Source organism: Crocodylus siamensis, chromosome 2 (genome assembly GCF_052110815.1).
Source record: "Crocodylus siamensis isolate JL-2025a chromosome 2, ASM5211081v1, whole genome shotgun sequence".
Lineage (NCBI taxonomy): Eukaryota > Metazoa > Chordata > Crocodylia > Crocodylidae > Crocodylus > Crocodylus siamensis.
This window is the reverse complement of record NC_143396.1, coordinates 201,680,415-201,694,476: the sequence shown is the minus strand read 5'-3', so window position 1 is coordinate 201,694,476 and position 14,062 is coordinate 201,680,415. Positions and strand designations below refer to the sequence as shown.

Sequence of the window (14,062 nt, the reverse complement as noted above, 5' to 3'; positions counted from 1 at the left end):
TACAGTCTGAACTACTTTAATCAGGCATCAACTAATTCAGTCTACAATACACAGACCAAAAGTAGTCGAGCAGTAAAATAGCTAGCCATACAGAGGTAGCTCCTCTCACGTAGTAGATAACAAGAGACTTATTTTAGACACCAGAGGATAAGTTCATGGATGGAATAATATACTACATATCTCTCACAATTCCAGAAGCACTATACAGAAAAAGAACTAACTTTGGGACACCATCCAAACGTTAAAAAACCCTGATTACAGAGTTAACACCTTAGGTTTAGGAAACTCCATGCAGCAACATTAACACAATTTAGATTCATGATATTCCACCATCAAAAGCTTGAATCTGTAGTAACACTAGATAGCTCTTTTGTGATAAGACAGTATCCTGTAGGGAACAGATTAATCACTTTTTTTTTTAAATTTCTGCTCTTTGAAATACGACTCTTCTATGCCAAGATGTTAGCCAGTTTCATAGTAAGGGTAGACAAATCATAATTCTCTGAAGCCACTCCCTTCATGGTCATTGGAGCTTTCGAAATGTTAATTAAATCTGTGTGTTAGTGAACAAAAGGACAGAACCTCAGACTTGTGAGCAGAATCTTTGGACTGCTTTCCATTTCAATGTTACTAGTTGATAAGGAACACTGTTCTCCAAACTCACAAGCCTAGCTTCTTCTGCCAAACAGATTCCCATTGAAGTATTCAAGAATAGAACGTAGAGCACTAAGTGCAAATTCACACGCATTAAATGCTCAGTACCACGATTTGTGCCTGCCTGGGTGGCAGCCATGGTCATACTGCTCCCAAGTTGCCATATCAGTTTTATTTGGCACTTTGGGTGCCTCCAAGCAATTGAAAAGCCTGTAGAAAAATACCCCATATACAAGCTGTCTTGCCAGCAGTAATTAATTTCAGGCCACTGACAGTGCCACGTTGGGACAGCTGCCACTTGAGTTTGGACGTGATGCATGCAAGAAGATGCTTAGTCTAAAAGAATGAATGGTTAGGAAGTATAATTTTCAGCTGGGACACTTACCCCATGGTTTGAGCTGATGGTCTTCAGTATGGTTTTTAAACAAGAAGAGTGCAGGAAGGATGCAATGCACATTTGTTCCATACAATATACTTACCTTTGCTGAGCTCTTGACTGTGTGTGGCATGGGTGTAGGTGATGGAACACCTTGCTCTTAGCCATTGTCAGTCTTTAAAATGAAGTAAATCAACTCTGTGCTGTGATGATTGTGAACCAAAAACTGGAAATGCCTGTTATTAGAGCCCTGACAAGGTACTAAGAAAAAAAAATGTGCCTGTATTTGTCAGTGCTGTTGTCAGTCATCTTTTGGCTGTCCGCCTCCACCTAAGGACTTCTTTCAGCACATGATCAGCCCATCCAGTAGCATCACGTGAATGTGAGGATACCTTCCATATATGGGCATGGGTATAAAACAAAGCCAGGTTCCAGAGTAACTACAGGACGTATGTTAAAGGCAGAAATCCAAAGTTCCGTGGAATGTAAAGGACAACATTAGTTTTTCAGCAACAATCAGATCAGTTAGCAGCTCAGCTCAGCAAGTTTGTAAAGCCTTACAATCCATGCCAATGGAACGATGGAGAATTTTTGTTAAGCTGAGACAAACACTTGTGAGAAAGCTAACCCATCTCTGTCACTACACCATGCAGGATTTACAACATGACTTTCATCCTGAGTACTGCTCTGAAGCTTTGGAGAGAATACTGCTGCCAGTAAATTATGTTACTGTATTATAGCTGCTGGAAAATTATGTTAATATATTAGCATAATTGCAATGCAGACATTTGAGAAAGGAACACCCTCTCTCTCTTTTTTTTCCCTGACGCTTTAGTATGATTACATGAATCATACAGCAGTCCCAAGAATTACAACAGTAAAAGGTTTTTAATATATGAGAAAGAGAGAATATAATGGGTAATATAAAACAATATCAATATCCTGACAGAAAATACAGTGTAAGAGCCTACTAAATACATTGTCAGACCCCTGTCTTTGCCCAAATATTAGTTCATTGTAGGGATATAATTCACAATTTGTGGGGTTGGGGAGGTTCTCCCTTGCCCAAGTAACTATTTGATAGTTTCATTAATATTTTCTTCTCCACTTTTCCATGCTGGGTAATCCTACAAATAGTGACCCAGGTTCATTTCATACTGTCATAAAATTTAGTGACTAATAGCTGTACTCTGAGACATCATTTCTATCAGAATTTTTAAAAGCGTCATTGCTGACATAGATCCGAGAAAGGCACAGTGGACTATATCATCAGTTGATTTAAAATAAAAGATAGAGAAGCAAGCAAACAAACAAACAAACAAAAATCAATCAATGTAGCCATATTGATTTACAACCAGTGGAGGATCTGGCCCAGCATTCCCAGGGATGCATCTTGTGGGAATGAAATTAAATAGGGTCAACACCTGAACAGTTATAAGTTTAACTGCATCAGAGCATCAGTCTTCTGTTATGTAGAAGACAGATTCTGGTGAGAATGTCACAAGACTTCAGGCACATGGGTATTTGGTAGTGATTATCCTTTCCATGCAACCCTAAAACAATGGTAGCTGGTTGGGACAGTTTGTATCCATAAACATGAGCCTCATTCCCTTAGCTTGTTTAAAACCACTACTTACAGAAATGTACATGTAGCTCAACCTTACCTATAAAGCACATGTAGAAGACAGCCTACCCTAATCTGCCTCGTGCAGCAAGTCGGACTAAGCGACCTCCTGAGGCTCTTCCAGACCTACTTTTCTAACCTTCTAACCTTCCCTGGAAACCCTGCATTTAAAAAAAAAAAAAAAAAAAGCTTCGCTTCTGAGAGGCACACATGGAAGTAGATGCTTCTATTGTCAAAGTACAGTTCTCATTGCAAGACTGCTCACACACAATTTAAGCAATTAATCAAGATATCTGTAAAGCAGCTTTAGAACTAGCCCCTTCCCACAAACAGATTCAACTTCCCTCCAGGGAAGGAGAGCTTCTTTTCAATTAGCTGAAGACAAATCAGGAAGCAAGGCTAATTAAGGAAAATAACTGTTTCCCTTCTCAAAATACAACAAAACAAAAAATGACCCCAAAACAACAAAACAAAACAAAAATCCTCCTCAAAACAAAAGGGATGGGATGTAAATTACCCAGGAATCACTTCACCATGAGAAATCAAAAACAGTTCTGTATCTGGACAGAGAAAAATTAATCCAGCAATGCTTAAAAGTATGTATTACTCTTAAAAACAAGTTGCAAGAGGACTCGAATTTCCATACATTCATTCTTCTACCACATGTTCATCACCAGAGAGCTCAGAGTGCTTTATTGCCATTACATCCCATAACACTAATGCAAGGCAAGAACTGTATTAGGAGTCCCATTTTCCTGATGGGTAGACTGAAGCACAGAGAGATTTAAGTAACTTACCCAAGATCACACAGCAAGTTAGTGCTGCATCAGGAAGTGACTAGAGGAACCACAACTCCTAGTCCCCTGCTCTAGGCACTACAGGGCACTGCCTTAACCCTACATATTGTTCATACATTTTGCAAAGCTCTTTGTAGTAACACTTAAGTTTCTAACCCAGAAAAAGGCAGGGCTGTTGATTAAAACCTTAGGGGTATTATTTTGAATACATATGCTAGCTCACTCCCATCTGTGTAGTTAATTAGTTCCTGACTGCAGGTTAAATGTAGGGCATGTTGTCACGAGCCTAAGGTGGGGTGGTCAGACCTCCTGCTACGGCCATATGGCTTTTTTTTCCACTCTTCAATTTTTAGCCTCATGCTTTTAATTGTGGGTTTCAGAATAATAGAAAAAAGAAGAAAAGAGGAGAAAGAAAAAGAAAAGAAGAAAAGAAAACTGTTCAAATTCAGATGCCGTGTTAAAGTAGAAACATACTCCTCTACAATAAAGCAGCTCATCCAGAGTATTGATTTGAAACGCATCACAGCTTCCCGTCTCATGCACAAGCTGCTTTCACCCAGAGCAAAATCATTAAGAAAAGCAGGAAATAACCATTTGCATGCAGAGCTACTGCTACAAAAGTAGATGTTTAAAAGCCCTGTAAGCACTACGCAGGCAGTTTGCCAGGAACCCATAGGCCACCCTTAATTTGTTTAAAATGGAGAAAAATGGAGCTGTCCCTATCAGTAGTGCAGATGTCAGGTCCGTTCCCGATACAGCAGTATTCAACCATGATCAGAGCAGTACAAAAGAAAAAAGAATTTGAGATGGACACATGATGTTACTTCATGGCCATAGTACTGTTTAAAGAGTTGTATCACAGGGATGTACTACAGAACCTTCTGGAGGTCACTTTTGGGGGCACTCCTGAAGATCACCTCTGATGAGCACCTGCAAAGTGCACTGAAGCCAGCTTACAGGTATTAAAAGTTGAATACTGGAAATTGCACTTATGAAGATCTGGCCCAACTTCACTCCAAAGCAGTTTTGTTTAAGCTGTGTATTGGCTTTACTTTGTCATGCTTTCCAGTTCTTATTTGATGGATTTTGGCCCACTAGCAAGCAGCAATGAGGTCACAAGAGGAGATGTCCGTGCTCATAAACAAGTTTGGAGCTTTGTTCAAGAACAAAAACAAGGGAAAAGAAAATTGGTGCATAACCAAGCTAAATCAGAATCAGGTGCTTGAGACTTTCCGCAGTACAGCTGAGGAATTCAGATGCCACTCCTAAGTTGACCACAATCATAGGGGGCTTGTGGAAGCTTTAGACCTAGCTTCTTTACAAAGCACTACTACTTAATAAAGCTTGGTGGATCTTACTCTCTCACTTGTGGTCTGCTATAGATAAACTTTGGGGTTTAGACAGTTATCATTCATATTCCTATTACCCCTATAATCCTAGGGAAAGAAAAGTGAATTGTGGAAAGGTTGTGGCAGTTTTGTAAGGACAACTTTAAAAGGACTTAAAACACCTGTGTTCTCAGGTAACCCTGTTTCTTCAACAATGCAGCTGCTAATCATTTACTTTCAAGAGAAAGCTAGATTTTTTTTCATGGGTTTCAGCTTCATGGGACTCAGATGTTTCTGAAAGGATAATGCAACTGTACAGTGTTTTATCCATATCCTTTTGAGTTGATGTTGACAGATGCTTGGTTAGTTGTCCTCTTTGAACTTTCCTTTGACAGCACTGTGCATGTTCTCGGCTATTTTCCAGGTGCAGAAAAAAAAATAAAGTGTAAAATTTTCTTTGCTAGTCCACAAAAAAATTACAACAATCTCTTTCTTGATCAGTCTGCATGGGGTATCTTCTGTTAGTGACTAAGATTTTGCAGAGATAGAGTAATTGTGGATTTTTTTAACAAGTTGACAAGTTTGTATTTGGAGCCCAAAATGAGGAAGCTCAGAAGTGTTTAGGTCAAGTATTGGTTCATTGGCAAGGTAAGGTTCATTGGCATTTGGTTCTGGTTAAAGCTTGTTACTGGCTTTGCATTCCCCTCAGATTCAGTTTAGCAGTGTTCAGAAAGAAGTCTTTCAAACACACACTTGTCTTTTGGCATATACAACCATTAGATTGGATCTTCAATTGATAAAGAATAGAGTTTCCTTGTGAGATCTTCAACTGAAGATCCAAGCATGAGAGCATAAAAATCAGCAGACTCACTTATCTAACAGTGGCTAGGAACAGGGTCTGTTGGTGGACAAGGAGCCCTTGCCAATAATATCCATGTTGACATCTCTTTCTTTATTTTGATGACAGTTATGTTTGATGACAATTATGTTTAAGGGAGAGTGACTGACTCATAATTCTTGAGTGAAACTATGAATCATTCCTTTTCTTCTCAGGATCTTAAGCTGAAGTCCTTCTGTTGCAGCCAGGTCCATTTTAGACACGGAGAAACTATACTGTAAGTAGATTAAGTGATGTACCCAGGTTCAGACAGCAGCTGACAGATATAAAGAATCCAGAGATCATGACCCTTCATTCCCTGTTCTAGCCAACTGTATTTCTTCACAGATGTTCATGTTCAAAGAAATCCAACAACATAAGATCGTTGCTGGCCTTTTATGTGTATTGAGTAGAGTCGTGGGAAGTGTTTAGGTGCTATCTAAATAAGCAGGATGCAGCAACATGTTTTGACATCTTTTGCACTTTGATATTCAGGAAAGGATGCCTAACAGTATTCCTTCCAAAGAACCTTCCCCACAAGTGATTTTCTCCAGAAATATATCACTACACAACACCACATATTAGTGTGAGGCCATCTGTCTACTCTAACCATATCAGAATAGGCCAGTTTCTGCTTCCAGATATCTTTATGTATTTCAGTTAGAGTTATACAAGACCCACATTAAAATCCCAGATTTTTGAGAATCACAGCAGAGAGTAAACCTTTTTCAGCAGAGAAAGAGAAATACACTTTCAGGAGAAAGTAAATCTTTTTTTCAATTTTACTCCTAGCTTGCATTGTAAATGTCTCTTTTATATTACAAAAACTCCAGAAGTTTATGCTGGAAGTCATAGAGAGTAGACATCAGCAGATCATATATTTTGTGTGTTGTATTTGTGAATGCTAAAGGTTGCAAGAAATAATTAAGACCATCAGAGATGCACAATGCAATGTACACATAGGATCTACAGACCAATCACTGGGGAATTTTCATAGTTGTGTAACAGTTATCAACTTGCATTGACTTCCAGTGGGTTTGTATATCAAACTCCCTTAGGTAACATTGAAAACCCTTATTTCAGCGACTGCCCACTGCCCATCAGAAGTCTAGCCAAAAGTCTCCAAAGCAGGCTTCATAATGAACTGAGGGAGAAATAATTGTATGAGAGTTCTAGAAAAAAGCCAGAGGGTGCAAAAAAAATAAAATAAAATAAAAAAGCTACTCCTCCATGGGCATCCTCTGTGATACCTCCACTATGAGCAATTCCTGATGGTTAGAATAAGGAATAGCATTTGTCACACTTGTAAGTGGAAAACAACTACCATAGTTGATCATTTCCATCAGCCAGAAGGAAACATGAAAAAGTTAAGGGGGATTTGGACACAGAATGAAGAGGAGGCAATCTAACCAACCAGCAGCAGCACTCATCAATGATCAGTCGTGAATTTAGAGAGAGAGAGAGAGAGGGCAAAATCCTGGGCCTATTATAATCAGTGGAAGTTGTGCGACTGACTTAATGGAGAAAAGATTGCACACAGAGGCAGAACATCAAAAACAATTCTGAAAGAAGTCCCATGAAAGCAATTTCCTTTCTAATGGATTTTCATTTAAACAAAAATCAGATCCTTGAAGGTATTTTTCATTCCATGTACTTGGTGCAGCTTAGTACACATGATCAACTCTCAGTGCCACCTGTAACAAAACTAGACCTATTTGACTTGCAAATATTTCCCTAGTGATAACCTGAAGTTAAGCAAATACCTGATTTACTGAAAGCAATCTATCGTGTTTATCTAATTAATCAACATAAAGGAGTGGGTAAAGATAGTTATTTACTTTATCAGAAAAGTCCTAAGCATGACCATAGTCTCCGAGAATTTTGAAAATAAGAACATGGAACACATGTACCACTAAACCCAATTAAGAGCAGCTAAGACTTAGATCACCTCACTATTTTTACCTGCAATGTTTGCACGTGCAAGAGCTAGCCATAGCTTGTAAATGTGTAGCATGCGTCTCTAGGTGGCAGTAGCAGCTCATAATTTGAGATATTCAAATCAACAGATGCTTATCTCAACTTTTGCAATGAGTATTCCTTCATGAGTATTTTTCCAATTACTCTAATCTCAAATTTTAAAGCTAATATTTTCCAATGATTTATAATTAATTGTAACTGTAATAAAGAGCTGTTAAGTTTCAAGCAGGTCAGAGGGCCCAACATAGAAACAAATGTACAGAATTGAAAGCATGGCATTCATTTCTTATGGCTGCCGAAGTCTTAATTAACTAGTTTAAAAGAGAACTGGTTCCCCAAAAGATGCAACATTCTTAATGAGGCAAATACACAACTGCTGCTGCATTATGACAGCTGTCACTGGTGAAGCACAGAAGTCTGTTAAGAGAAGTTCCCTTTGCTTTTCCTAGCTGTCCAGTGGAACTCTGCTTCAGACAGCTGTATCAATTAGCAATGCCTAGATTATGCTGGGATGCCCTGCTACTGGTAGTATCAGTGTCACATAAGGGACTTCAAACACATCTAGTCAGTGTCATTTTGGCAAATTCTTTGCGTTTTAAAATTTGTGATACAAGACAGAATGTTTCCAAACCCCTCCTATTTCACTTGACAGACTTGAGTGATTTATAAAAGAAAAAATATTTATTGAAATGAACCTTTTTTTTTTGCCCAGCCAATTGAACTTTGGTTTATATGCTATGATTGCCAAACACCTGGTATCCTTTATATTTTAGATCCTAAGAGTGAGACATTCATTAAGTGTAAATATAGCCCAACTGAAGTAAATGCAGCAAGGCTGACTTAACAGCAGCTGATGATTGACTCCATTATTCTGGAGAAAAATCAAACATTTAAGACTAGGGTCTTACAAACACATTTAGACATGGATTTTGGCATATGGATATTTACATTGCTGCTCATAGGACTTTACTTATGTGAGTAAAGTTACTCATATGCACATGGCTTGCATGGCATTTTAATATGACATCTGTCTTATTAAACCGTTTCTAGCCCCAGAACTTTTTTTCCCCTTTGCCTCCATTTGCCATAAGGTTTTAATTTCACATCATCTATTACGCCGATGTAAGCAATATGAGAGCTACTGAATACATTTATTAAATGTCCATTATTTATGTTTTGACAGTGCCTGGAATAATGGTCCATGACTAGAACTCCTAATGTTGTAGCCTTTGTACAAGCAGACACAGAATAAGAACTGTCCTTGCCCCAAAGAAAATACAATCTAAGCATAAAACAAGATATAACAGATGGATGTGGACAGGTGAGGGAGTGCAAGGAAAACTATGATACAAGATACGTTAGCGTGACAGGCAGTGGTTACAGTGGGGACCAGCTGCCAGTCCTAGAACCAGCTGCACACCAGGCAGCTCGTTTAAAAGCACATCTGTACTGCTTTTATTTGCCCTCCTTATTTTAATAAATAAGTGGGATATTGCACACAAATCAGATTCCCTTTTTGGAATCAGAGATGTTAAGTTATTGCCCTATTATCTGTCATTTCAGCAAGAGGTTGAGTAAATATATGTAAAGCTCAACTTTAGAGCTTAAAAAACACTTCTCCTCAAGCTGCCATTCACTGTTGGACATCACAGGGCTTGTCAGCCTATGAACTGCTCTAGGAAATGATTGAAAGTCTTTCAATTAAGCAGCAATTTTGCAATTAGGGGAAGGAGTACTCACAACAATAATTTGAAAACAAGTCAAAACAAGTTAGTAATTACCTTATTAAAAGGGATATATCCGCTTACACTGGAACCTCCAGTATTCCACTGTGCCTCAAGTGCTACTTCCAATATAGGCAAATGGTACATGATTAAAAACTACATTTCTGCCTTATCTGTTTATGTAAAGAGCCAATTCTTAAATGTAAAGATTTTATTTTTAAAAGCCCCATGCATTCTCACTATAGGCACAAAATAGCAGAGCAATTAAGGTGCCTTACTATGGCTCCAAAGACATATGTTTGAGCCTGCTCTGGACTCCTGCCAAAGGCCAGCCCCCTAGTCAGTTCAGCTGTAAATGGGTACCTGGTTATTTGAGCCAGAGAATTAAAGGCAGCCGGAGGTGGCTAGCCACATAACTTCCTTACATTTAACTGGCTAAAGGAACTGGTATGCTTAAACTATACTAACCCAATGGGACAACAAGCATGCATAAGCCTTTAACTGTACCCACTGCTATGCCACTATAAAAATCCCACTGATCTTCACTTAAGAACAGAAGAAGAGTCGCCGTATAGAAACCTTAACTTCTGTTTTCTTTTCAAGAGATGCAAGTCTTTCAAGTGCAAGGGACTAAGCCAACAGTGCAACTTCTTGGCTGCTTCGTTATTCTATTATTTATATAGTGAGAAAGTGCTGTAATTCATACAACAATGAGTTAAGCTGCAGGCTGCTTTTAGTTCTAACTTTATAATGATGGGATCTCATCTGCAAAGCTAGGAAGTGGAATGCTGGTGGTTTGAACAGAAGGCACAATATTTATAAATGGGTTTTTCCCAGCTGTGGTTCAGTGAAGTGGAACATTAAGTGGTAGTAGTACAGCAGAGAATTGATTTGTGTTAGGGAACACTGTAGAAAGGCCTTCTTATATCTGTTTTCATTAAGAAAATAACTGCAAGAGTGACCAGCTGTTTTCATGGTAGTTTGTTTCTTAAGCCAAGTCGTAGTGTTGCCCCAAGCCCTAAGGGACAGCACACAACTCTGGGGCTCTAGTAACAGATCAGAAGAACGTCACAGTCCGCCTTGTTTCCCCCTACATCTCAAGGGGGAGGTACCCTGCACCAGAGCAATGTGCACAGTTAAAAACTGCTCTCTCTACATGTGTCCTAGTATACTGGTATCCCCCCTCTTGCATATCAAACCAGTGTGTGGTATAACAGAATAGGGGCATTAGAAGTCTTCTACTGTGCCCCACCCCAACAAATCCTTGCACATCCATTCAGGCTAGGCTATGTTTGGGTCCTATAATAATGAAAATACTAAGAGGGCCAGTTCTGATGCTCTTCTCGCATAAACTAACATTTTATTCCATAGTAGACTCATTGGATTTCAGTGAGCTTATGTCTATCCTATTCAAGAATTAAAAGGAACTAGTCAAAATAAGGTCAGTTCATAATCTGGTGCCAAAATTACTTTATATTTGGAGTATGTGATTGTAGTCTGGCCCTGTTTGCATACTAACTCCTCATCTATGCTGATGAATATTTACTCAAGACAGTGGGATGAAACTGCTCACCTGTGCAGCAAGGGGCTCAGTCTGGTCCCTTGCTTGTACAGATACGCTACAGAGAGTTTCATTAATATGTATTTTTGTCAACCCATGAATTAAAGATACATAAATACTTGCTGAAGAGAATATGCAGCTAGGATAGATTTCTTGCATACATTAAAACTCCGTTACTAGAAGCATAAATAAGTAATGACCATTGATCTCACGACTGTAAAAACCTCAAAACAGCAACCTATAATAAACTGGAAGTAAAAATGTACATTTTTTAAAAACTTTAATGTTCAAAGTCAAGACACTAATAGCATCTCTGGAAGGAGGAGGAGGAGGGACAAAGAAGGAACATACAATTGTTGCCCATTGTTCTATGCTTATACAAGTACAAAATTAAAAGAAAAGCAGATGGGTAGTAAAAGGCTTCTAAATCATTCATTCAGCTTTTGGCCATGTAGGCACGTTTACCATCTAATGTCAATTCCTTTTCAGATGGAAGATGAAAGTTTTCAATGAGGTATGAATTTAAAGTAAGGGCGGGGGGAGCATTCCCATCTCCTCACTTCTCAGTTTTCAAGCAGGAGCCCACAGAGGCAATTGACCTCCACTCACATCCAGAAACTTTTCCTTTGGGCAGAGCGCTCTCCACTGAACGCCCAGAGAAGACAGGCAGCCGAGCTAGCGGAAGGGAAGTCCTAGCCTGCCTTCAGCCCACACGCAGCAGCCGGGAAGGACAAAGCCGGGACGGCACGGGCACACCAGTGCTGGGAATCAGCACGTTTCACATCCCAGCCAAGGGCTACGTTTCAACAAGTGCATCTGCCCATTCACTTGTGCCTCTGCTGCGAGGGCGGGTGCGTTATTCCCAGCTGCGGTCAAGGAGTTTCTTTCCATCGCACGCCAGCATCCCAAACACCCCCCGGCTCCAGGCAGGGCGGCGCTGCCCGCTGCCAAATCCCAGCGGCCCGGAGAGCGCCTAGCCAGGGAAACTTAAAGACCGGGAGTCCAATGACACCGGAGGGTCACAAGGAAATAAAGCGCCCACCAAAACACGGAGTTTTGACGCGGGAGGAGAGATTGGGAGAACTCAGCCCAGCACAGGCACGGGGGGCTCCACAAACGGGGGGTCTACCTGAAAGACAAGGAGCGCGCTGGGGGGGCTCGGCCTCGGTGCCTGCCCGAGCAGGCTGAGCCCAGGCGATGCGGGCGGGGCAGCGGCACCTGCCGCCGGAGGGCCCCGCGCCCCGGCCCGGCGGGACCCCTCGTACCTTGCGGTGCGCACAAAGCCTGGCCGGGTCCCCTCCGGGCAGTCACATCCTCTCTCCCCGCCGCCCGGTCCCACCAGCCGCCGCCTGCAGCCCCAGCAACACGGGAGGCGGCTCAAGTGTCTCATCAAAGCTTGATGAGGGGGGGGCGGGCGCAGCGGCCAAGAGCCCCCTTCCCTCCCCTCTCCTCCTCCCCCGGCGGGCGCAGGAGCCTCTCGCACGAGCCTCGCCTGCTCCGGGCTCAGCAATTATTTAGATCTCCCCGCCCGGGCTCCTATTGCTCCGGCCGGGCAGAGACACACGCCGCCAGGGGGGAGCAACCGCGCCGCCTTTTCCCCTCCTCTTCCTCCCGCGGCAGCCCCCCCGCCGCCTCCTCGCCCCTTCCTGAGGGGACGGAGGCACACCATCGCTCCGCTGGAGCCCATCGCTTCCCCCACCCGCGTCTCAACCGAGCCAGCGCCGCTTAAATAGAGCTCCCGCCCTGACCTCTCCGGAGTTTGCCTATTAAGAATGCAATCAAGATAATCAGGAGCATTGTTTATTCATGACTGCCCGCGGATCACGTTCCCCCCCCCCCCCCGGCACTTTCACACAAGCTAGGTAGTCGGCGAGACTTTTCCTCTCTACGACATCGAGGCAGAAAAGCAAAACCCCTTTTTATTTTTAGGAGCCACTTGCTAAAATAAAAGATAAAGGCGCTGCGGGATGAACTCCCCCCCCCAACTGGTTGGGGTTCGGGACTTCGAATGAAAAGTGCCCCCATAACTGGCTCGGAGGGGTATGGGGGGTTGGGGTTTTCCCCCCCAAATCTCGCTTGCTGGTTTTCCCCTCCTGGCTCTGCAGCGAGTAGATTAAATTATTGATAGTGGAAATTGCCGGGCGGAGGGGGATGATGGCATCCCCTGATTGAGTAGCTCCATTTGATCTCGGCAGAGCCCGGGAGGCTGCGCGCTCCTCGGCGGGGTGAGCGGAGCCCGCCCGGCCCCGCCGCGCCGTGAATGGAGGGTGTGGGTGGGAATCCACACGACTGCCTGCTCCACGCTCCTGACGTGCATGTCACCTGATCCCTCGCCTGCCTCTAATAGACACGCAACTGCATGGATTACAAGAATCAAAATCCCATGCATTTAGAATGATGCATCTTTTATTAACAGGGTTTTAGTTTCAGTGCCGTACACATGGTTATGATGCTCTCACTTTAGTTACTCCTGTTTCCCCCAAAGGGAAAGAAAACAAACAACTCCCCCCCCTCCAAAATCTACCCCCCAAACCAACCCTTCAGAGCCAGTTTGGGGGATTTTTTACCCGAGGTCCCACATGCATGGCCTTTTACAAGTAGCCCCTAAAAATAAAAGGTGGGCTTTGTTTTTTCTGTCTCTTGCAGATCTAATAAAATACCATCCATCTCATGAATCAGTTGTAGCAGGTACATTTAAAAACTTTAAGGCCTGAACCAGGCCACAATTTTTTGAGGCCCCCTGCAAGAAATAGTTTTGGGGGCCCCTGCCGTGAAGAAGCCAGTGATGACAGCAGCTGGGAAGAGAGGGGGGAAGGGACGGTGAGCGGCTGGATGCAGGGGGCCCCTTGGCTGCAGGTTTCACAGGATAGGACCAGCCAACTCTGGCCTGAACCTGATCTCATTGCAATCAGTAGCAAAAGATCCATTGATTTCAGTGGGAGCAAATTCAGGTCTCTAGCCTGTGCAGTGGGCTTTTTCTTTAAGAAGTGTAGATATGTCATTGATGTCTTCATTGTTGCCTTTGCTAAGAAACACCTACATTCATCTGATGCCAAAAGCAGTGAATATTTCAAGGTTTAGAAATGTGAGGGTATGGAAGGCCTTCTGCATAAAACAAGGTTTAAAATATGTTAAGGGAACCAA

The 14,062-nt window shown here is 42.2% G+C and overlaps 1 protein-coding gene across 2 annotated transcripts in view; it reads right to left on the bottom strand.

The window, feature by feature from the left end:
* BDNF (brain derived neurotrophic factor) overlaps nucleotides 1-12,482 on the bottom strand; it is a 28,415-nt gene extending 15,933 nt beyond the window's left edge. Inside the window, exon 1 of one of the 2 annotated variants that reach the window (XM_090032817.1) lies at nucleotides 12,048-12,482. In XM_090032817.1, coding sequence (XP_089888943.1) covers nucleotides 12,048-12,308 — 261 coding nt within the window. In that variant the 5' untranslated portion in view covers nucleotides 12,309-12,482. The remainder of the gene's footprint in view (nucleotides 1-12,047) is intronic. The other variant, XM_090032819.1, reaches the window with a different exon arrangement.
* Between the last annotated feature and the right edge of the window lie 1,580 nt (nucleotides 12,483-14,062).